The 25056-nt window shown below is 48.7% G+C and overlaps 1 protein-coding gene across 1 annotated transcript in view; it reads left to right on the forward strand.

Moving 5' to 3' along the window:
- dnah2 (dynein, axonemal, heavy chain 2) overlaps positions 1–25056 on the forward strand; it is a gene marked incomplete at both ends in the record, with an annotated part of 509699 nt that overhangs the window by 93928 nt on the left and 390715 nt on the right. The window contains 1 exon segment of the mRNA XM_084326360.1: positions 173–290. Coding sequence (XP_084182486.1) covers positions 173–290 — 118 coding nt within the window.

Here is a 25056-nt window from a genome sequence, read left to right on the forward strand (position 1 = left end):
TATCGTCCTCTCTCTATCCCTCTCTCTCTCTATTTCTCTATCTCCCTCTCTCTATTTCCCTCTCTCTTTCTTTCTCTGTCTGTCCTCGTTTCTTTCACCAATTCACGCGTTCTAACTTTTTTCTCTCTTTCCTTTTCCCCTCTGGCCCACGGCGACCCTTGACCCCACCCAGGAGTGTCCTCTGAACCCTAAGGCGGTGAGCCTGGGAGAGCTGTACGGGGGGTGCGACCTCTCCACACACGAGTGGTCCGATGGACTGCTGTCTTCCCTGATGAGAGCGGCCTGCTCAGGTACCCAAAAATCTAAACCTTTGACCACTGTTCCCTTTTAATGTACTTATTTAGTTGGAGAGGAACAATGCCTGCTCTCGTGCCAGACACTCCTTTACACAGACTGTTATTTAGGAAACTTAGAAATAAAAAAAGCCGGGCGGTCAGGTGGCGTAGCGGAGATTGCGTTCGTCACCAAGCGCCGGAGACGCTGGATTCGCCTGTTCGAATCCAGCTCACAGCTCCGGCGTTGTCACCAGCTTGGCTGGCCGTTCACACTAATACAATTGGCTGTATTAGAGGGTGGGAGAAGCTGGCGGGGTGGGTCCGGGTCGTTGTAAACAGCGACTCCTACAGTTCGGTCGGGGTGCCTGCTCAGCGCCGATAGGATCTAAGGGGGGTAGTGTGATCCTTCCACACGTTACACCCTCTCAGTGAGAGTCCGCGCTGCCAGGTGAAAAGAAGCGGTTGATTGGCTAGACGTGTGTCGGAGGAAGCACGTGATAGCCTCCACTCTCCCAGACAGACTGTGGGGGGTAAGTGCGCAGCGACCAGGAAGGGGATTGGGATTTGGCATAACGACTAACATTGGGATGGGAGAAAAAATCTGGGAAAAAGGAGAAAAAAAAAAAAGCCAAATCAAATGATTATTTAGACCTAATTACTAGGTCTAGGTCTTACTCAAACCCGCCAACACGTCGCAAAGCAGTATAGTGATGCACTGTATCAATCATATCAATCACAGATTTTTTTTTTTATATATATTGTTTTTAATATTTCCAGACGACACTAATACATGTGGCCATTTTCATAGTTCTGTAAATTATGGATTATGGAATTTATAGACCGTAGATTTATAGCCACTGCTTCCTCTCTTAAGCCCTTGTGTTGTGAAGGGCCAGATTAAACCGAATATATATATTTATTTATATATATATATTTAATTGTATTTGTATATTCTCTAATATTCCCTGATATCCCTTGTATATTCCTTGTACAATATGCATTGAATATCCATTCTAGCCTACTGAACATCCCATAATAGTCTCCATTCTACTATTGGTCGAGACCTTGGTGCCAGGCTGCCATACCCCCCAGACCCAGTTCAAACGTACCGCTCAACATGTACGAACAAGTCCTAGTTCCGCGTAGGAATCTGGCTACCGCACCACTAATGGTACTATTTGTTCATAGTGCGTATATATACTGCGCTAGGACTTCCTTTTTAGTCCAGTTTCTTACCCTCCAATAGAGTGACAGACGTAAAGCCTCCCCGCGACGCCACGTGTGGGAGTAAGGCCAAGTTCGGCCTACCATCGGTATTGAGACATCGTGTATATTAATATTTGAATAGTCATATTTGGCACTATATCGTCGAGTTGGACGTAGTCTATTAAGCTAATAATAGTCTATTCATATGTAGTGCTTCGTGCGGTGAGAATACTATCGTAGTCAGTACCCCCATCGTTTCGGGTAGAACTGGCTGCTTATCCAGGGTGGCCGACCCCATGTGAGGCTGCACCCGAGGAGCCCCAGAGCCGACGAGCGAGTGGACCTGCATGCCGGATTATTCTACCGACGACAGCCCGCCTTCCCAGGCACGGATTATGCTTTGTATACAGTGATTATTCTATGGATAAAGACCAACACTGCCGTGTGTTGGAAACCCCCCCCCCCGGAGAGGACGACAGGTGAGGAGACGCTCTACACGACGAGGTCGCTTCACGTCTCTCCATCGTGGACCGGAGGAAGCCGGCCCACAGAGAGTCCAACTGCTTTCATCTGTGGATCGAGGATCGCTGAGGCACCGAGCCGCACAACCGTGGGTTCTCCCAGGATACTCTCGGCCAGACGGATACAGCCAGACTCTACCCCCCCCCCCCCCCCTTCTCCAGTTGTCTTACAAGCGACCGGAATTCCCCCCTAGTGTATCCAGTTCTATAATCATTAAAGTATCATTGCTATTATTCCTTAAATATTCCAGGTTGTATATTTACCGCCTGCGCCACCAGAGATTGGACGTTCTCTATTGATATACCAACGAATACTCATTTGCCATAAAAGTGCATCCTATTTCAAATCATAAATGTAATTAAGTGATTGCTCTACATACCTTTTGCTATGTATTAATTATTATTAAACGCAAACTTTCGACTTGGTACATTTGTGTTGGATCGTTTCATCTACGTGGGAGTGTTTACCATAATTATTTATGCCTAGTACTGGGTGGCCAGAGTCTAAAGTACAAGAGGTAGTGGTAGTAAGTATCATATCTAACAATACAGTCAGGGAATTGTACCCCTCAGTTACAATTGGTCCTTCGAGCCGGATGGTAATTAGTGTAATATTAATATAGTGTTATTAATATTGAAATGGCCTATGATGAACACTCCACGAAACGATCCTCCTAACCAACGCCCGCAGCGCGAACGACGGCTCCCTCAGTACTTAGAGGCTTACGCTGTCAGTCAACAACCTAGTCTTCTACTAACAGTAAACGCGGTAAAACTAGAAAGTAAAAGTATGTCTAACCCCAACGCCCAGACTACCCCGACCATAGAGGCCCCTACGGGTTCTAATGTAACTGACCAAGCTCACGGTGGGGACCAGTGGGAACCAGACATGACTTCACACCCCGCCAGTACTGAAGAAGTAGTCCCCGATGAGTCCCGGGAGGAATACAACGCTACCGAGAGAGAACTCGGCACGGAAGAAGACGGGGAGAGCACCGTGGAGATAGAGCTCCAAGGCTCCGCAAGGAGTACCCCGAGGGAAGGCTCCCCTATACAACCGCCTTCTCCCAGCGAGGCAGAGAGGACCCTACAGCAGGCCTTCCTCATCAGCCTGAACGCCGCTGCTGAACGCGACCGACTGCAGATCCAGCAGCGGAGCGAAGAAGAGCATATACGTCTAGAAATAAGACGCATTCAGATGGAAGAGAATGTGGCCCGAGACCGAGCAGACAGCCAGCGAGCAGCTGCTGGTGCTCTACGGGACGCAGAGCGCGACAGACAGCAAGCGCAACTAATAGAACAGCTGATCAGACGGACAACACCCTCTCCCTCCGCCAGAGGCTCCAGGAACTCGTCTAGACACACCTCCAGGGCGGCATCCCCTAGCCGAGTAAACAACCCTGAACTTGACCAACAGACGAGGTCTATACCCCCCACAGACCACCTCCCCCCACCGGTCCAAGCGAGACCTAGCAACCGGGAAGGAGCAGCATATCCTGTGGAGAGGCTAAACCAGAGACTACAAGCACTGGATGACCTAACTGAAGACGAAGAGGAAGAGGAGGAGAACCACGCCCGACGACAGCACAGTACTCTACCGGACCAGGAGGTCCGGTACAGCCCAGGCTATACTCCCGCGGAGCTGCGCTACAGACCCCCGACTCTATACACGGGTGAGCACGACGCACGACCCGCACCGAGGAACAGCACCTGGACAAGCGGGCCATGGTACACTGCCAGTACCAGCCCATACCAAGGAGCGGGAGGAGACTCGCCTAGGAGGCCTCTCCCCCAACGCTCGCCGATGTATCCACAGTCAGCGTCATACATTGGCACGCCTATGGTACCCGACTTCACCCAAGAGAACCGGGCCCAGTATACAGAACTCCGCATGTGTCTGGAGACCATGTTGGTGGATGTATTGGATGAACGCCATAAATACGCCATCCTACTGAAGCACTTAAAGGTACCCCGCGCACATAATATAGCGCTCGCCTACGCGACTTCCACCACCCCATACACAGCAGCGCTGGTAGCATTGGACCAGAGGTATGGGCGCATATGGGATTACGTGATCCAGGAGATCCGACACATCGACCGCTTACCCCCAGCAATAGACAATCGAGCACTGGACGACCTGTCCATCAGAGTGCAGTCCCTGGTAGGGATGTTGGGAGCGCAGAGAGAGAAGGGGAGGCATGAACTTTACGCCAACTCAAATGTGGAAAGGATCTTGGAGAAGCTGCCGCCCGCTCGACAGGAGCGTTTTAGGCGGCAGAGAGACCACCGAGACCCGAATGGCCCCGAACCGAACCTCCTCGATCTAGCAGACTTCCTGGCGAGAGAAGTCAGCAGCCTACGGCTAGACACATTCGGACGGAGCACCCCTGGCTCCAGAGAAGGAACCAGACGACTAAATGATGGAAGAAGATCGGTGACTGTGATGCACCAATCGGAGTCAGTACCGAGCAGCAGGAGCCACAGTACCCCCTCCAGAACGGAGAAGTGGAAGATAGTGTGCCCCTACTGTGAGAAAGAACACTGGCTAGCGCAATGTGACTCCTTCCCCAAGCTGAACGCGGAGGAAGCAAGTCAATGGATAAAGTCCAACAAGCGCTGTTTTCGCTGTGCGCGCTCACACATGGCAGCCGAATGCCGCTTAAAGAAAAGGTGCACCAAGTGCGATGGAGCCCATCTGGACATACTTCACGACAGTAACAGACGGCGCCCTTCACCCGCACCATCCAGCAGCAAAGCGAGCGTCATGTACATCGATCCCGCCAGCAGCAGTGGAGCCCGAGTACTCCTAAAAGTAGTGCGTGTGACACTAAGCTACCAGAATAAAGTCCTGGACACTTACGCCGTCCTCGATGACGGGTCAGAGAAGACCCTTCTGCTCGCCTCCGCTGCGGCCCAGCTAGGGCTGCGGGGAAGCGAAACCCAAATGACAATTCGGACAATAAGACGAGATTTGAAGACGATAAAGGGCGAGAATGTCTCATTCTCTATCGCAGCAAGCGGCCAGCCTGAGCGACGGTACCAGATTGCAGACGCTTTCACCAGCCAAGAAATAGGACTGTCGCGGTACACATACCCCGTCGCCAAGCTGATGGAGAAATATGCACATCTGCGCAAGTTACCGATCCCGCTCATAGACAATGCTATGCCGACCCTGTTGATAGGCTCCGACCATGCAGACCTCATTGTCCCGATAGACCGGGTTCATACCGGACCCCGAGGCTGTCCTGCAGCAGTCGAGACCCGTTTGGGATGGACTCTCCAAGGCCCGCTCGCCAAATCTCTCAACCGAAGTACAGCCACTAGATGTCTCCACTCCCGAGTCACAGAGGGAGAAACCGCACTCCTGCAACACGTAGAGCGGCTATGGACCTTGGAACAAATGCCCTTTAAGAACGGAAAGAAAGACATTCGCTCTAAAGATGACATTTACGCCATTCACCTCCTCGAGACAGGGACCAAGAGAGTCCCGGTCAACGGCGTGTTGAGATACGCCACGCCACTCCTGCGGCGAGAAGGAATGCCTACTTTCCACGCCAAGACAGACGCCACAGAACGGTACCTGCTGAACACGGAGCGGCGCTTAGCCAAGAACCCCGCCCAAGAGAGTGTATACCGCGCCGAGATTGAGAAGCTCATCACAGCGGGACACGTCACAAAGATGGACATTAAAGAGGCTGACCAGACCACTGAATCGTGGTACGTGCCTCACCACAAGGTCCATCACAACGGTAAAGACCGCATAGTATTTAACTGCAGCTACCAGATCGGATCCCAAAATCTGAATAAAGAGTTACTGCCCGGTCCCACACTCGGCCCCTCCCTACTCGGCGTTCTACTCCGCTTCCGCCAGGAAAAGGTGGCCATCAGCGGGGACATTAAAGGAATGTTCCTGCAGGTGAGATTAGTAGAGGAGGACAAGCCCCTGTTACGGTTCCTATGGAGAGAGAAGCCAGGAGATGAGCACCCAGCCATCTACCAATGGGAAGTCCTCCCCTTCGGAACGACGTGCAGCCCCTGCTGTGCTACATTTGCACTACAGAAACATGTAGCAGAGGACCCAGCAGCGGACGAAGAGGTCCGACACAGCGTAAAGAACAGCTTATACGTAGACAACTGTCTACAAAGCATTTCAACCCAGGAAGAAGCCGAGGCTCTCCTGATTAAACTCTGCGCCTCATTGATCAAAGGCGGCTTTGATCTCAGGCAGTGGGCCAGCAGCGATCCGCAAGTACTGCGCAGCCTCTCCTCCGAGGACAAGGCAGCCAGCAGCGAGACCTGGATGGCTACAATCCCGGGAGAAGCCCAGGAGATGACCCTGGGATTGGTGTGGCGATTCAAAACAGATTCGCTTCACTACAGACACAAGCCCCTGACTACGGAGCAGGGAAGGCCGGCGGCGGCGCCGACCACCAGACGGAGTGTGTACACAACACTCGCCCGACAATATGACCCGCTAGGATGTATTCTACCGTACACCACCAGGGCAAAAATGATTGTACGAGCATTGTGGGACAAGGACCAGGGCTGGGACGACCCCATTCCCGCACACCTTGCATCCATCTGGAGAGAGTGGGAGATGGAGCTCCACTCACTCCCAGGCGTTAATATGCGCCGAAGCTACTTCCCACCCACGGTGAGGCCAGAGACATGTAAAATGGACTTACACGTCTTCAGTGACGCCTCAGAGGTCGCATACGGATCAGTAGCCTACTTGCGGGCCCAAGAAGAGGGGGGAGAGATCTACACAGCATTTGTCCTCGCCCGCTCGAGAATAGCCCCACGCAAGCAACAATCTATCCCACGTCTAGAGCTCTGCGCAGCCCTAGCCGGAGCGCACCTAGCCACGCTCATCCAACGTGAGCTCACCATACCGGTGTCTAGAACAATCCTGTGGTCAGATTCCACGACAGTACTCGCCTGGATCAAATCGGACTCATGCAAGTACAAAGTCTTCGTGGGAGTCAGAGTCACCGAGATTCAAGACTTAACCGAAGAGTTAACCGGAGAAACAGAGTGGCGCTACGTTGATACAAAACAGAACCCAGCTGACGTCATCACCCGGGGAATGCCCCTAGATGACCTCACCCGTCGCAATGTCTACAGTGACGGCCCAGCATTCCTAAAGCTCCCGGAAGGAGAGTGGCCCACGCCTATCCCGAGGGAAGCCAGTCAAGAGGAGGCTGAGAATAAGAAACCTATGTTCTGTGGATTGAGCACTGTTATCTCCGCAGACCCCAACATAGATGATTGCACTACCATAGAGAGTGCACAACAAAGGACATTCCTACTGCACTACCTACCGTCTCTACAGACCCGCCAGAAGTGGGTAAAGGAGAGAGACAATTTGACAGAAGGAACAGTCGTCATGATTATTGATCAATCACTGCCCAGAGCTATGTGGCCGGCCGGCCGCGTAAGCAAAGTGATCACCGGTGCCGACGGCAAGGTCCGAGCAGCTGAAGTGCTTGTCCAGGGTCGCACTTACACCCGTCCCGTGGCGAGGCTCATAGAACTGCCCCGACTCCCAGACACAATCGATGATGACCATGACCCTATAACCCTATGACTTTGTGAAGTTGACTGACCCCTACAGCAAACCCTTATGTGTAAATAGACAACGCGATTAATCTGTCTCTGCTTAACTGATTAGGTCTGGGACCAATCAGGGGGTGGCTGTTGTGAAGGGCCAGATTAAACCGAATATATATATTTATTTATATATATATATTTAATTGTATTTGTATATTCTCTAATATTCCCTGATATCCCTTGTATATTCCTTGTACAATATGCATTGAATATCCATTCTAGCCTACTGAACATCCCATAATAGTCTCCATTCTACTATTGGTCGAGACCTTGGTGCCAGGCTGCCATACCCCCCAGACCCAGTTCAAACGTACCGCTCAACATGTACGAACAAGTCCTAGTTCCGCGTAGGAATCTGGCTACCGCACCACTAATGGTACTATTTGTTCATAGTGCGTATATATATACTGCGCTACTAAAGTAGGACTTCCTTTTTAGTCCAGTTTCTTACCCTCCAATAGAGTGACAGACATAAAGCCTCCCCGCGACGCCACGTGTGGGATTAAGGCCAAGTTCGGCCTACCATCGGTATTGAGACATCGTGTATATTAATATTTGAATAGTCATATTTGGCACTATATCGTCGAGTTGGACGTAGTCTATTAAGCTAATAATAGTCTATTCATATGTAGTGCTTCGTGCGGTGAGAATACTATCGTAGTCAGTACCCCCATCGTTTCGGGTAGAACTGGCTGCTTATCCAGGGTGGCCGACCCCATGTGAGGCTGCACCCGAGGAGCCCCAGAGCCGACGAGCGAGTGGACCTGCATGCCGGATTATTCTACCGACGACAGCCCGCCTTCCCAGGCACGGATTATGCTTTGTATACAGTGATTATTCTATGGATAAAGACCAACACTGCCGTGTGTTGGAAACCCCCCCCCCGGAGAGGACGACAGGTGAGGAGACGCTCTACACGACGAGGTCGCTTCACGTCTCTCCATCGTGGACCGGAGGAAGCCGGCCCACAGAGAGTCCAACTGCTTTCATCTGTGGATCGAGGATCGCTGAGGCACCGAGCCGCACAACCGTGGGTTCTCCCAGGATACCCTCGGCCAGACGGATACAGCCAGACTCTACCCCCCCCCCCCTTCTCCAGTTGTCTTACAAGCGACTGGAATTCCCCCCTAGTGTATCCAGTTCTATAATCATTAAAGTATCATTGCTATTATTCCTTAAATATTCCAGGTTGTATATTTACCGCCTGCGCCACCAGAGATTGGACGTTCTCTATTGATATACCAACGAATACTCATTTGCCATAAAAGTGCATCCTATTTCAAATCATAAATGTAATTAAGTGATTGCTCTACATACCTTTTGCTATGTATTAATTATTATTAAACGCAGACTTTCGACTTGGTACATTTGTGTTGGATCGTTTCATCTACGTGGGAGTGTTTACCATAATTATTTATGCCTAGTACTGGGTGGCCAGAGTCTAAAGTACAAGAGGTAGTGGTAGTAAGTATCATATCTAACAATACAGTCAGGGAATTGTACCCCTCAGTTACACCTTGGGTTCTGTCCATCACTCAGCCCTCAGATCTGCACCGGCTTCTATAGAAAGCCATCGTTGGAGTTCTTCCCCCTTATAGTTTCATACCCCTAATTTCTATGCATGGCATCCATAAAACATCTGCACTGAACTCTACTACCGTATTGTGCTCTACTACTGCCGTGGTTCTTAACCGGTGTGTGACCCCTAAAAACAGAGGGTTGCCTGTTTACCCTTCGGGGGGGGGGTATCTGTCAAACTGAATGGACTTAAACTGACCTGTACTGACTGGTTTGAACCGGCTGGCTGGCTGGCTCACTAATCCTCCGTGCTGCAGGCCAGGATGGAACCAGAGGGATTCTGGGCACTAACCTGCCAGCTCCACCTGGCTGCCATGTCCAGTCCCTTGGCATTAGCCTCCATTCAAACACAAACTAGGGAGGAAAGTTTTACACTAGCCTGGATGTGCCAGCCATAAGGGGAGGGGGGGGTTGTACAATATTGTATAATATGTGCGTATAAAGCTGCTGTGTATAGGGAGCTCCTGCTCAGACAGATTGAAGCTGTCTGTGGACTGTGTGGACTCAATCAAATAGTTGAGTTTATTGAGTAAATAATAATAAATACAAAAAAAAACATAATCTTTCCCCCCGAAGATTACACATAAAAGTATTGAAAATGCTAATCCTCTTCATCACACACACCACATACAGATAAATATACAGTCTAATAGACAAATCAGTCCAATTGTTTGTCCTTCCACACGTGAATGAAGCGACATCTAGTGGTTATTCAGGACCACGGTATGTTTTGTGAGTGTATGGTAACTGTAGCCGTGAGAGCGGAGTGACTGTGAGCGCCTTTCATTTCCCCCTGTGATGATGACTAATGGTGGCTGACTCATTCAGCATGACAACAACAACACCATCTGGGCTCAAAGGGTCTTCACTGGGTAGGATCCTAACTATCAATTAGATGTTCTAATGGGCTAGGATGGGGCTAGCCCCACGCTCAGCGAGAACAACTGAATGAAGCGTTTATTATAGTGTTGCTTGGCCCACGTGGGCTTACAACATGCTATCCCACATTTCACCAGGTGTGACGGCAATTATGAAAAGAATCTGGAAAAACAGTAGTATACAGTATATCCTCTAAATATTCATATTTGACATCCAGTACACTATATCAAACTGGTGACAAAGGGTTTCCGGCCCTTTGCAGTGATCATTGAGTTACTTTGCTGTTGTGTTGTGTGTCTGATGTGTTCTGATGTGTTACACCCGGACCGGTGTAAAAAGTGGCTGGGGGGGCATTATAAATGAAAATATCATATCATATCATATCTAGGGTTGGGTACCGTTCACATTTTAACCGGTACCTGTAAATTAATAGCGGTACCCCACGGTACCTTTTGTCTGTACTTTAGTCTCTAAAAATGTAATCTACCTACCTCAGTTGTAAAAACAAAATTCCAAACTTCAAATGATGTATTATCACAATTTGTTAATATATATATAATATATAATATTGCAGCGAGTGTTGTCTGCATCTAGCTTTGTAAAGTGTAACCACACTTGCGACCATTTTCAGCTTGCCATTGCCCTGACTGCTTTGTTGTTGAATCAAGTAAAATCCTAGGTAAGCGTGTAATGTGCGCGTGAACGTTGACGTGAACGTGCGGCACACTTCATAGGTTTCGTTTCACGGTGTGGTAGTTTCTCAGGCAAAATGTATTTACATGTACAAGGAGCAGGCGTCCGGCAGACAATAAAGTAAAGCACTGCAACATACATTCTAGCTCACAAAGGTTGCTGCTCTTCGCCTGCAGAGGGGGAGGGTAGGTGATATAAAGTTGAGTTAGCACATAGGACACAACCGACTTCTGTCTCACTTCCCCAGGCCGAAACTGAGATACAATAGACTAATAGAAACGGCTTGTTGACTAAATACACCTACACAATAGAATGCCCCTTTCCCCCCCCCCCCCCCCCCCCCTGATAAGACTTTTGGGCTGGTGGAAGACAATGGGGGCTGACACCAGACCTGTTTTATTACTTCCCCCAACAGAAACTGCCAAACTGCAGCTGTTAAAAGTACAGTTGGGTCCTCCAGCAAAACGATACCTTAAAAGGCTTTCCGGGACATGTCTATTCAAAGAGACAGTCACCTAGTTTCACCTAGTTTCAGCCAATCAAACGTGACGTTAGGCTAAAAACGGTCACGAACATGGGTGCTCCAATCGGAAGCTCTCTGGCTCATAGAAAGACCCGCCCTCATGACGCAAAGTCTGACGTATCCTAGAGGGGAGGAGTTTAGTCTTTAAAGTACGCGGTTCAGATCAAGATAGACAGAATCCCACCAACAACACGGATCGAGCAACACCCACTCTACATTCTTCCCCCTACTGGACGGAGGACCGCGGCGACGCATTGAGACGCATACCATCGACCATCGAAGAAGGAGCCGAGACGAGATTGATGCTTTTTAGTTAGTTAAAGTGAACTTTAGACTGAGTTCTGACGACCCTTGGCATAGCGACTGCATCCGGCAGGACTCATTGCATTGTTCTTTCAAATCTTTGATTTGTAAATTGTCATTGGATCCCATTAAAAACGGATTCTTACATTAAATCCTCTCGATGACTCTTTCTTCAAAAGCCGCCTCTTTGTTGCCGTTGTGTAAAACCATTTCCTGGTTTTTTAAAGTACCACAGGGCTTTTAAGGTTTACACACAACGCAGAGTAGAATTAGCAGATTAGGTTCTGAGTATTCAGGACAAGAATAGCCCAGTTGGTGACTTCAACGGTAAACAGAACGTTGACGTCATCGGACTCATCGAAAAAACGAAATGTGGCACCGGTGGATCTCACGTGAATCGGTACTCGATAGTACCGACGTGATTTCTGTCGGTACCCATCCCTAATCATATCATATCATCAACACCAATGCACTAATCTCATAATTATGCTGTATACAGTAGGGATATACAGTGTACATGAGTCAAATAAAGAGTGTATTGGTGTCAGTGAGAATACGTTTGAGTTTATTAAAGTGTTAAATCTACAAAGAAACAACTGGTTGATAATAAAAATAAAATACAAATCAAATGTGTAGACCACTCTAAAAAGAGTTTTGAAAAACTATACACTATATATATAGGCTACAGTATATATATAAAATAAAATACAATCTTCAATTTACAGTCAAAAAAAGTATCTTCATTACCACAGAAAGAAGCAGGAACCAAACAAGCTAACAAAACGTTAAAGATCCTCTCCAGTTGTATTTTAAACCCTTCAAAAATCTTCCATATTGAATAACAATGTATATAACTATGCTTTTTCCACCAAATTGTTCAATATACTATTGAAAATGGCTTAGCAGCATCTCTACACCTTCACCCTCATTGAGATTGTAAGGATCTATGAATATGCTAATTGAAACAAGCACTTATTGATATTCAACGGGAATTCCAAGTCGGCAGCGTAATATTCTTTTCCTACTCACAGGGTTCGCACAAGGTCCTTTAACTAACAGTCAGTTATCATTTGTAATACTTACCTCCACACTGTCTGCAGCAGGTCTCTCCGTTCATGGAACAGCGTGTCCGTATCAATAGTCTATGAACGCTACGCAAAGTTCAAGTTTCAAGTTTCTTTATTAGTTGTCATACAGAAGTACAGAATACTTTTATATAAAATGCTTCTTTCTGTTTTGCTCCAGAGATTGTGCTAGATAAAAATAGATAAGTATAAAATAAGTATAGTGAGTGTAACTGAGGGGTACAATTCCCTGACTGTATTGATAAGTATGGTATCATTAAACCACTACCGCTTTATGTACTTTAACTACTGGCCATACAGTACACAATATATGAATATGATGAACACTTCCCACAATGAAATCGGTTCCAGTCAAAGGTATTAATCAAGTATTTAATGGAGCAAAAGGTACATATGATACTTATATTACATTTGATTGCACTTGTAAGGCAAATGAGTATTCGTAGGCAAATCAACACTGAATGTCCATTCTCTGGTTATACAGGAGGCAAGTATACAACCTGGCTCTTAGGGAATTATATCTATGGTACACTTAATGATATAGCGGGATATACTGGAAGGGGTCCTCCCGGTTGTAAGCCGGCAGGGGGGGTAGGAGAGCTGTCGGTAGTAGAACGTCTGGTCAACGATATCTAGGGAGACTTCGAGTACAGAAGACAGTGCGATAGACTCTTGATCCGCAGACGAATACAGCTTGGTTCTCTTGTAGGCTGTAGCTCCACAGTGAAGAAAGCTAGGCGGCCTCAGGCTCTCTGAGCGCCGACTCGACCTTGACTCCTCTCGGGGGTAAATCCAACACTCACAGGCGTCGGCGATTATCCGCTCCACAAATCACAGTACCAAAGCAAATATATATTCCAGCCGCACAGGGCTATGCAGACGTCGGGTAGGTAATCCAGTGTACATGTCCATTCGGTCCTCGCCTAGATCTCCTCGGATGAAAGCGCCATGTGGTCGGCCCAGCCTGGATAAGAATCTAGCTAACACGAGGAAGCGTTGGAGATGCTGGTCACTTTAGAACTCTAACCGCACGATGCACCATACACAATAGACTATTATTAACTTAATAGAAATACGTCGCACTCGACGGTACAGTGCCAAACTCTGACAATTCAGTTATTAATTCGCACGCGGTCTCAATGCTATTCTGGGGCCAAACAGGCCATACTTCACCGCACGTCGTATCGTGGGTGAGGCTTCACGTTGGTTACTAAGTTTCTGACTAAGTGCCTCTGTATTCACTTACGCCATATTTATATGCACGGTGAACAAATAGTGCCACTCTCATTTCTGTCGCCGTATCCCTGGGCAGGGCCGGGGCTAGTACAGACATGTCTTGTCGGTAACTTTGAACTTGACTCCGGGGGCTGGTCCCCTGGCGCCTGGTCCTTTGTCCAATAGGAGAATGAACTATTATGGGCTATAGTAGGCTAAAGGGATATTCCGTGTATATGTACAAGGAATATACAAGGGATATCAAACGATATACAAATACTATTCAATATATATCAACAAATAAATATATATACTCGGTTTAATCTGATCCTTCGTAACAGCTGCCCCCTAATTAGTCCCACCTAATTAGCTAAGCAGAGACAGATTAACCGCACTGTCCACTACTCAATGTCTGCTGTGAGGGTCAGTCAATTCACAAAGTCATGGGGTCATGGTCGTCATCGATGGTATCGGGGAGCCTTGGCAGTTCTATTAGCCTCGCCACGGGTCGGGTGTAGGTCCGCCCTTGGACGAGCACTTCAGCTGCTCGGACCTTTCCGTCGGCACCGGTGATCACTTTGCTTACGCGGCCAGCCGGCCACATAGCTCGGGGTAGTGACTGGTCGATAATCATGACGACTGTTCCTTCTGTCAAATTGTCTCTCTCTTTTACCCATTTCTGGCGGGTCTGTAGAGACGGTAGGTAGTGGAGTAGGAAGCTGTTCCAAAACTTGTCAGCCAATACTTGACTGTACCTCCACATTCTTCGGCCGTTCGCTTCTTCAGGCCTGTACATTGTCTGGGGTAGCGCGGGGTCCAGCCGCCCAATCAAGAGTGTGTTGGGGGTGACTGGGTCGACATCTGCTACATCACTTGAGACGTAACCGAGGGGCTTTGAGTTCAATACTCCCTCGATCTCCGTGAGGACTGTCATTAAGACTTCTTCAAGCACGGCGTACAGGGCTGTCTTGATGGAACGTACTTCTCGTTCCCAGGTTCCACCGAAGTGAGGTGCGTTCGGGGGATTAAACTGGAAGTCAATCTGGGATGGAGCGAGGTGGGTCTTAAGTTCTGGGCCCATAGCTTGGAAGCTCTCTCTCAGCTCTCTTTCTCCGCCTTTGAAGTTTGTCCCGTGATCAGACAATAATGTAGACGGTTTTCCTTTCCGTGATGTGAATCTTCGGAAGGCCATAAGGAATGAGTCTGTGCTCATGGTTGGAAGGAGTTCGATATGTATGGCTCGGGTGGTCATGCATTTGAATACAATACCCCACCGCTTCTCGGTTCCTCTTCCTTTCTTTATATACAGCGGGCCGAAACAGTCCATACCGGTGGAGTGAAAGGGCTTGTCGCCGAGTCGGAGGCGACAGGGAGGTAGGTCTGCCATCCGGGGTATACTGGGCTGTGCTCGCCACTTACGACAGTCTAGACAGGTTCGCTGGAAGCGCCGCACTGCTTCTCTCCCTTGCAGTATCCAATAACGACGTCTGATCTCCGCGAAGACTCTCTCTGCCCCTGCGTGGTGCACATCCTCGTCGTATTTCTTTATGATCAGCTCTGTGACCTTGTGTCGGCTGTTCAAGACTATCGGGTACTTGACGTCATCCGGTAAGTCTGGGGCTCTCCGCAGACGACCACCCACTCTGATGAGACTATGGGCGTCGCTCTCGGGTGCTAGGTGGAGCAGTCTGCTGTCTGATGGGACAGGCTTTGCTCCCTGTAGACAGTCTAGCTCGTCGGGGAACGAGTCTCTCTGGGCTCGTTGTAGTAGAAGAAGTTCTGCTTCTTCGTAGTCAGCTGCTGAAATGTCAGTAGTGGGCTGAACCTCTGGGTGGTGCCACAGAAATGTCTTTAGCTGCGCACTCTCTAGGGTGAGGCAATCGTCTATGTCGGGGTCTGTGGAGACGAGTGTGTTCAATCCACAGAACATAGATTTCTTGTTTTCGGCCTCCTCTTTACTCGCCTCCCGTGGGGTGGGTGTAGGCCACTCTTCTTCCGGGAGCTTGAGAAACTCTGGTCCGTCACTGTATAGGTTGTGACGGGTGAGGTCATCCAGGGACATTCCCCGGGTGATGACGTCAGCTGGGTTGTGTTTTGTGTCCACATACCTCCAGCTCGCTACTTCTGTTAACTCTTGAATCTCTGTGACTCTGACTCCCACGAAGACCTTGTATCTGCACGAATCAGACCGGATCCATGTGAGTACTGTCGTGGAGTCTGACCACAAGATTGTTCTTTGCACCGGAATGGTGAGTTCACGTTGGATTAACGTGGCGAGCTGCGCTCCTGCTAGGGCTGCGCAGAGCTCTAGACGCGGGATAGATTGTTGCTTTCGTGGGGCTATTCTTGAGCGAGCCAGGATGAAAGCAGTATGTATTTCTCCTCCCTCCTCTCGGGCACGCAAGTAAGCCACCGAACCGTAGGCTACTTCGGAGGCGTCGCTGAAGACGTGTAGATCCATCTTGCATGTCTCTGGCCTCACTGTGGGTGGGAAGTAGCTGCGGCGTATGTTAACACCTGGGAGTGAGCGGAGTTCCGTCTCCCACTCTCTCCATGTGGATGCAAGGTGTTCGGGTATGGGGTCGTCCCAGCCCTGGTCCTTGTCCCATAACGCTCTTACAATCATCTTTGCCCTGGTGGTGTAAGGTAGAATACATCCCAACGGGTCATATTGTCTGGCGAGTGTTCTGTATACACTCCGTCTGGTGGTCGGTAGTGCCGTCGACCTTCCCTGCTCCTTGGTCAGGGGTTTGTGTCTATAATGGAGCGAGTCTGTTTTGAAGCGCCAGACTAGTCCTAGTGTCATTTCTTGGGCTTCTCCTGGGATGGTCGCCATCCAGGTCTCGCTGCTCGCTGCCTTGTCCTCGGGGGAGAGGCTGCGCAATACTTGCGGGTCGCTGCTGGCCCACTGCCTGAGATCAAAGCCGCCTTTGATCAGGGAGGCGCGGAGCTTGAGTAGAAGAGCCTCGGCTTCTTCTGGCGTCGAGACGCTTTGCAAACAGTTGTCCACGTAGAAACTATTTCCTACACTTTGTCGGACCTCTTCATCTGCTGCTGGGTCCTCTGCGACGTGTTTTTGCAGTGCAAACGTAGCACAGCATGGGCTGCATGTGGTTCCGAAAGGGAGGACTTCCCATTGATAGATGGCTGGTTGCTCATCCCCGATCCTCTCTCTCCATAGGAACCGCAGCAGGGGCTTGTCCTCCTCCACTAGTCTCACCTGCAGGAACATCCCTTTGATGTCGCCGCTGATGGCCACCTGGTCCTGGCGGAAACGTAGTAACACGCCTAGTAGAGAGGGGCCGAGTGTTGGGCCGGGCAAGAGCTCTTTATTCAGATTTTGTGATCCGATCTGGTAGCTGCAGTTGAACACAATACGATCCTTGCCGTTGTGGTGGACTTTGTGGTGCGGCACGTACCATGATTCGGTCGTCTGATCGGCCTCTTTAATGTCAATTTTCTTTATGTGTCCCGCTGTGATTAGCTTGTTAATCTCAGCGCGGTACACAGTCTCTTGAGCGGGGTCTCTGGCTAGGCGCCGCTCTGTGTTCAATAGATACCGCTCCGTCGCTTCTTTTGTGGCGTGAAAGGTAGGCATACCCTCTCGCCTCAGGAGTGGAGTTGCGTATCTCATCACTCCGTTGACGTTGACTCTCTTTGTCCCTTGCTCGAGGAGGGCTATAGCGTAAATGTCTTCCTTGGAACGAATGTCTTTCTTTTCGTTCTTAAAGGGCATTGTCTCTAGTGTCCATAGCCTCTCGACGTGCTGTAGGAGAGTGGTGTCTTCTTCTGTCACTCTGGAGTGGAGGCAGTTAGTGGCTGCTGTTCGGTTAAGAGACTTAGCGAGGGGGCCTTGTAATGTCCATCCTAGGCGGGTCTCGACTGCTGCAGGACAGCCTCTGGGTCCTGTGTGGACCCAGTCTATCGGGACTATGAGGTCTGCATGGTCGGAGCCTATCAGCAGGGTCTGGGTGGCACCGTCTATGAGCGGGATAGGTAGTTGGCGCAGGTGCACATATTTATCCATCAGCTTGGCGATGGGGTAGGTGTACTGTGATAGGCCTATTTCTTGGCTGGTGAAAGCATTAGTAATCCTATACCGTCTCTCTGGCTGCCCGCTTGCTGCGATAGTGAAGGAGACATTCTCGCCCTTTATCGTCTTTAGATCTCTTCTTATTGTCCGAATCGTCATCTGGTTTTCGCTCCCCCGCAGCCCCAGCTGGGCCGCAGCGGACACGAGGAGAAGGGTCTTCTCTGACCCGTCGTCAAGGACGCCGTAAGTGTCCATGACCTTATCTTGGTAACTCAGTGTTACGCGGACCACCTTTAAGAGCACCTGGGCGCCCCCGCTGCTGGCGGGGTCAATGTACATAACACTTGCCTTTGTGCTGCTGGAAGGTGCAGGCTTTCTTCTGTTACTGTCGTGTAGGACATCTAGGTGGGCTCCGTCACACCGACTACACCTCTTCTTTAAGCGGCAATCGGCTGCCATGTGACTGCGCGCACATCGGTAACAGCGTCGGTTGGACTTTATCCATTGACTCACTTCTTCAGCGGTCATCTTCTTGAACATGTCACATTGTGACAACCAGTGTTCCTTTTCGCAGTACGGGCACACCATCTTCCACTTCTCTTTCATCGAGGGGGTACTGTGGTTCTTGCTGCTCGGTACTGATTCTGATTGGTGCATGACAGTCACCAATCTTCGGCCATCGTTTGCTCTCCTAGGTCCCTCTCTGGAGCTTGGTGTGCTCCGCACGAACGTATCCAATCGTAGGCTGCTGACTTCTCTCGCCAGGAAGTCGGCTAGGTCTAGGAGGGATGGCTCGGGACCGTTAGGATCACGGTGGTCTCTTTGCCGCCTGAAGCGCTCTTGTCGGGCGGGCGGCAGCTTCTCTAAAATCCTCTCGACATTAGAGTTTGCGTATAGTTCGTGCATACCCTTTTCTCGTTGCGCCCCCAGCATCCCTACCAGGGATTGTACTTTGATAGACAGGTCGTCTAGTGAGCGATTGTCTGTTGCTGGGGGTAGGCGGTCAATATGCCTCATCTCTTGTATTACGTAATCCCATATGCGTCCATATCTTTGGTCGAGCGCTGCTAGAGCCGCTGTGTATGGGGTAGTAGAGGTGGCATAGGCCAGCGCTATGTTGTGCGCTCGGGGCACCTTGAGGTGCTTCAATAGGATAGCATACTTGTGGCGTTCATCAGCTACGTCAACCATCATTGTCTCTAAGCACATCCGTAACTCCGTGTACTGTGCTCGGTTCTCATGGGTGAAGTCTGGAAACGTCGGTGTGCCAATGTATGACGCCGTAGATGGCTGGCACATCGGTGAGCGTTGGAAGAGAGGCCTCCTAGGCGAGTCTCCTCTTACGCCTCTCGGTGGGCTGGTACCGGCAGGGTACCATGGCCCGCGTATCCAGGTGCTATTCCTCGGGACTGGTCGTGCGTCATGCTCACCCGTGAATAGAGTTGGGGGTCTGTAGCGCAGAGCCGCGGGGGTAGAGCCTGGGCTGTACTGGACCTCCTGGTCCTGTGGAGTACTGTGCTGCTGTCGGGCTTGACTCTCCTCCTCTCCCTCTTCTTCTTCTGTCAGGTCATCTAGATCCTGTAGTCGTCTATTTAGCCTCTCCGCGGTGTACGCCGTTCCTTCCTTGTAGCTGGGTCTCACTGGGACCGGTCGGGGAAGGGGTTCGGAGGGGGGTATAGGCTCTCTCTGGTGGTCGAGTTCAGGGTCGCTTGATCGGTTAGGGGAGGGTGCCCTTGACCCGTGTCTTGACGAGGCCCTGGAACCCCGTGCGGAGGGAGGGGGTGTTGCCTTGGCGATCAGCTGCTCCATTAGCTGCGCTTGTATTCTGTCGCGCTCTGCTTCTCTTTGGGCACCGGCAGCGGCACGCTGGGTGTCGGCCCGGTCTCTTGCCATATTCTCTTCCGTCTGAAGGTGTCTAATCTCTAGACGTATACGATCTTCGTCGCTCCGTTGCTGCGCTTGAATGCGTTCTCTTTCCATGGAAGAATGTTCGCGCTCACTAAGCGTCTGTGCTTGGAGTCGATCGCGCTCTGTTGAGGCTGCTAGGCTGGCGAGGAACGCCTGTGCCAGCATCTTGTCCGCCTCGCTGGGGGAAGACGCTGGTTGAGGTGATCCGCTCCTGGCAGTACTCGTTGGAGATGCGTTCTCCTGCGGGGAGTCCTGGAGCTCTATCTCCGCGGCGCTCTCCTCATCTTGTACCGTGCAGAGTTCCATCTCTGGAGGGTTGTCTTCCTCCCGGAGCTCTCCGGGGACTACTTCTTCGGTCTTGGCGGGGGGTAAAGTCGTGTCGGTTCCCTCCTGGTCCCCACCGTGAGCTTGGTCGGTTACATTAGAACCCACTAGGGCCTCTGTGGTCGGGGTATCCTGGTTGATAGGGTCGGACATAATTTTACTTTCTACTTTTACCGCGTTTACCGTCTGTAGAAGGCTAGGTAGTATACTGGCAGCGTAATCCTCTAAGTACTGAGGTGGCTGCCGTCTACGCTGCGGGCGATCTACTTTAGGAGGACCGTTTTGTGGAGTGTTCATCATAGGCCATTTCAATATTAATACCATTATATTAATATTACACTAGTTACCCTCCGGCTCGAAGGACAAAATTGTAACTGAGGGGTACAATTCCCTGACTGTATTGATAAGTATGGTATCATTAAACCACTACCGCTTTATGTACTTTAACTACTGGCCATACAGTACACAATATATGAATATGATGAACACTTCCCACAATGAAATCGGTTCCAGTCAAAGGTATTAATCAAGTATTTAATGGAGCAAAAGGTACATATGATACTTATATTACATTTGATTGCACTTGTAAGGCAAATGAGTATTCGTAGGCAAATCAACACTGAATGTCCATTCTCTGGTTACGCAGGAGGCAAGTATACAACCTGGCTCTTAGGGAATTATATCTATGGTACACTTAATGATATAGCGGGATATACTGGAAGGGGTCCTCCCGGTTGTAAGCCGGCAGGGGGGGTAGGAGAGCTGTCGGTAGTAGAACGTCTGGTCAACGATATCTAGGGAGACTTCGAGTACAGAAGATAGACTCTTGATCCGCAGACGAATACAGCTTGGTTCTCTTGTAGGCTGTAGCTCCACAGTGAAGAAAGCTAGGCGGCCTCAGGCTCTCTGAGCGCCGACTCGACCTTGACTCCTCTCGGGGGTAAATCCAACACTCACAGGCGTCTGCAATTATCCGCTCCACAAATCACAGTACCAAAGCAAATATATATTCCAGCCGCACAGGGCTATGCAGACGTCGGGTAGGTAATCCAGTGTACATGTCCATTCGGTCCTCGCCTAGATCTCCTCGGATGAAAGCGCCATGTGGTCGGCCCAGCCTGGATAAGAATCTAGCTAACACGAGGAAGCGTTGGAGATGCTGGTCACTTTAGAACTCTAACCGCACGATGCACCATACACAATAGACTATTATTAACTTAATAGAAATACGTCACACTCGACGGTACAGTGCCAAACTCTGACAATTCAGTTATTAATTCGCACGCGGTCTCAATGCTATTCTGGGGCCAAACAGGCCATACTTCACCACACGTCGTATCGTGGGTGAGGCTTCACGTTGGTTACTAAGTTTCTGACTAAGTGCCTCTGTATTCACTTACGCCATATTTATATGCACGGTGAACAAATAGTGCCACTCTCATTTCTGTCGCCGTATCCCTGGGCAGGGCCGGGGCTAGTACAGACATGTCTTGTCGGTAACTTTGAACTTGACTCCGGGGGCTGGTCCCCTGGCGCCTGGTCCTTTGTCCAATAGGAGAATGAACTATTATGGGCTATAGTAGGCTAAAGGGATATTCCGTGTATATGTACAAGGAATATACAAGGGATATCAAACGATATACAAATACTATTCAATATATATCAACAAATAAATATATATACTCGGTTTAATCTGATCCTTCGTAACAGTGAGTATAAAATAGAAGTCAAGTACGTAGACAAAAGTGTTACATATATACAATGTACAATGCAGAGTAGAAAAGTAACTGAGTTACAATACAATATACTATATACTATACAGTACAATGCAGAAATGCGATGAGGTACAATGTACAGTAAGGTGTAATGAGGTATGGGTTGTAGTGCAAATCCTTTGCCAATAAATATAAATATAAAGTGTGTTTAGGTGTTTTAAAGTGGGTAAACATGTTGGCACGATTTGGAAATGCACAAACCACTGTTTTTATCTTTTGGATAACGCTAAGCTAACAAACTTCTCGCAGTAAAACGTGGACTATCCACACTCCACAGCTTCCAGCTTCCTGCAAGAAACTCTTCTCTGTGTCATTGGCACAGAAACAGGCACTTTCGGTGGAGATAGTTGGTGGTTTTGACTCGAGCACCCTCAAAAACCACCAGAGTTCAGTTGAAACGGAGAGTAATTTCCACCTTTTTCGTGTCAAGGAACCACCATCTGAGGAGATATCGGTTGTTCTGTATGATTAAAGGAACCACCATCTGAGGAGATATCGGTTGTTCTGTAGGATTAAAGGAACCACCATCTGAGGAGATATCGGTTGTTCTGTATGATTAAAGGAACCACCATCTGAGGAGATATCGGTTGTTCTGTAGGATTAAAGGAACCACCATCTGAGGAGATATCGGTTGTTCTGTAGGATTAAAGGAACCACCATCTGAGGAGATATCGGTTGTTCTGTAGGATTAAAGGAACCACCATCTGAGGAGATATCGGTTGTTCTGTATGATTAAAGGAACCACCATCTGAGGAGATATTGTTGTTCTGTAGGATTAAAGGAACCACCATCTGAGGAGATATCGGTTGTTCTGTAAGATTAAAGGAACCACCATCTGAGGAGATATCGGTTGTTCTGTAGGATTAAAGGAACCACCATCTGAGGAGATATCGGTTGTTCTGAATGATTAAAGGAACCACCATCTGAGGAGATATTGTTGTTCTGTAGGATTAAATGGACGCTTCACCAAAAAACAATGCTGATTTATTTTGCACATAATTATTCTCACACACATCCAAAAGCTCTAAAGAGTTTATTTTGTTATTGAGAGTACACACAACACAAGGATTCAATGTCCCTGATGACATCACTGCTGGCCATAATCAAACTCATTTACTTTCAATCGTTTAATGTGTGCAAAACTCTTTTGGATGTGTGCAAAGTAAATTGGTGAAGTGTCCCTTAACTAATTCCGTGCCAACCACGAGTATAGTCGGGTTAACTCGCCATGCGTTCCGTGCCAATCACGAGTATAGTCGGGTTTTAATCGTTATTTCTTTTATTAGCGATATCCATTCATTTTTCATCCATCCAGCCTGACGTTATCATTGGGAATGGGTCTGAGCTCGCAAAGGGCAAATACCGCCGCCTATCGTCTCCCGGATGGTATTGCACATCATTGGATTGGATTGGCTGGGACTGTGCATCTAAAAAACAAGTCCGGTCCAGGTTTTACTTCTCGGGCATGCAGCTGGATACCATTGCATTGAGTCCCCCCACTGGGAGCATCGTGGATCATTGTGTTTTGGACTATAACGTTGGATCAATGGACGCGATCAATATTTGGAATGGCGATCAGGAATTGGATTCATCTTTTTGCATGACATCAGATGTGAGGTGAGGTAAGGCCTTTATGTTACGAATCTTGGGGTAATCAGATGTTCCTATCACCGCCATCGGAGCGTGTCTGTGTGTGTGTGTGTGTGTGTGTGTGTGTGTGTGTGTGTGTGTGTATGTGTGTGTGTGTGTGTGTGTGTGTGTGTGTGTGTGTGTGTGTGTGTGTGTGTGTGTGTGTGTGTGTGTGTGTGTGTGTGTGTGTGTGTGCATGCCGTTAGCGCCGACCAAAGTACTTAGAAGCGATTTTTCAGACCCCGCTTCTCTTCGTCCATGAGGACACACTATCGATAATCTAGCGTTTATTTGAAAACGATTAATAAATCAGCCGAAAAATTCGCGGATTTCTCTGGAATTACTAGAAATCTCCAAAACTATACTCGTATTCAAAACGGTATAAAACGGAAATGTACAGATGAAAAAACAATCCGTTTCGTACATGTTGACTGCAAGCAAGTCATTGATAAGCGACACGTGTATTAGACCCATAGCCATAATTTAAGATATAGTTTAAGCGTTCGCAAATATCCCCATCCTCCCATTTGTGATGGTTTCATGTGGGTTAGGAGAGGAGACCCCACTTGCAGGTAACACGAGCAGAGAGAGAAGAAGCTGAGACGACGTACTGAAGTGACAGGCTTTTACTGAGCAGATTCAACAAGGATACACGTTACAAACGGTAGCAAAACAAAAGCTAACTGCAAAACCCGGAAACAAACTATACACAGCAAAGCTGGCAAAAAAGGTGGACTTAGAGAGGAACGGACTCACAGGGAATATAAGTGACAAGAGGTGAGTACGTGACCGAAACCAACTATGTGAAACAATACACTGAAACAAGGCAATGGTGCGACAAGGAATGTGAGAAACGGACAGCTCTATATACACTGCCCTGTGATTACTAACAAGTGCCAGCTGGTGTAAGGCCAAGCAGGTGAACACAGAATTAGTCAAAGAAAACTCACAACATTGTTAAAAGCATGTGTACAGGAATATCTAAAAGGAAACATATGTAAACAAACCATCCTTAAAGGAACATACATATGTAAAGATGTTAAACACTTAAAAAGATGTGTAAAGGGAATGAGCCTTAGAGGAAACACAAGTAAAGTATTAACACTTATAAAAACATATGCAAAAGAGATGAACCTTTAAAGGAAACGTATGAAAAGATAAACCTATTAAAAACACAAGCTAAAACGCACCACACAACATGAACAGAGAAAACACAGTAGCATTAATAATATCCATATGACCTAGGACTACAGGCCTGATGATAAGGTCCAATATCTGGAGCTGCTGCGTTTGGCCACCAGAGGGCGGCAGAAAACGACTGTTCATATTGTTCAAGCATGATCCCTGGCTGGGACCATGACACCATTGACTAAAGCGCTGGCACGGAAAGGGCCATCAGCAGAGGGCGCTGTTGCCCCGGAATGAGTTAAGTACAGAAATCCATAGCTGTCTATATACTGTTAACAATAGTGGAGAAAGTGAAACCCATGATTAGAGTC

Source organism: Notolepis coatsorum (assembly GCF_963971535.1).
Source record: "Notolepis coatsorum genome assembly, chromosome: 1".
Taxonomy (NCBI): domain Eukaryota; kingdom Metazoa; phylum Chordata; class Actinopteri; order Aulopiformes; family Paralepididae; genus Notolepis; species Notolepis coatsorum.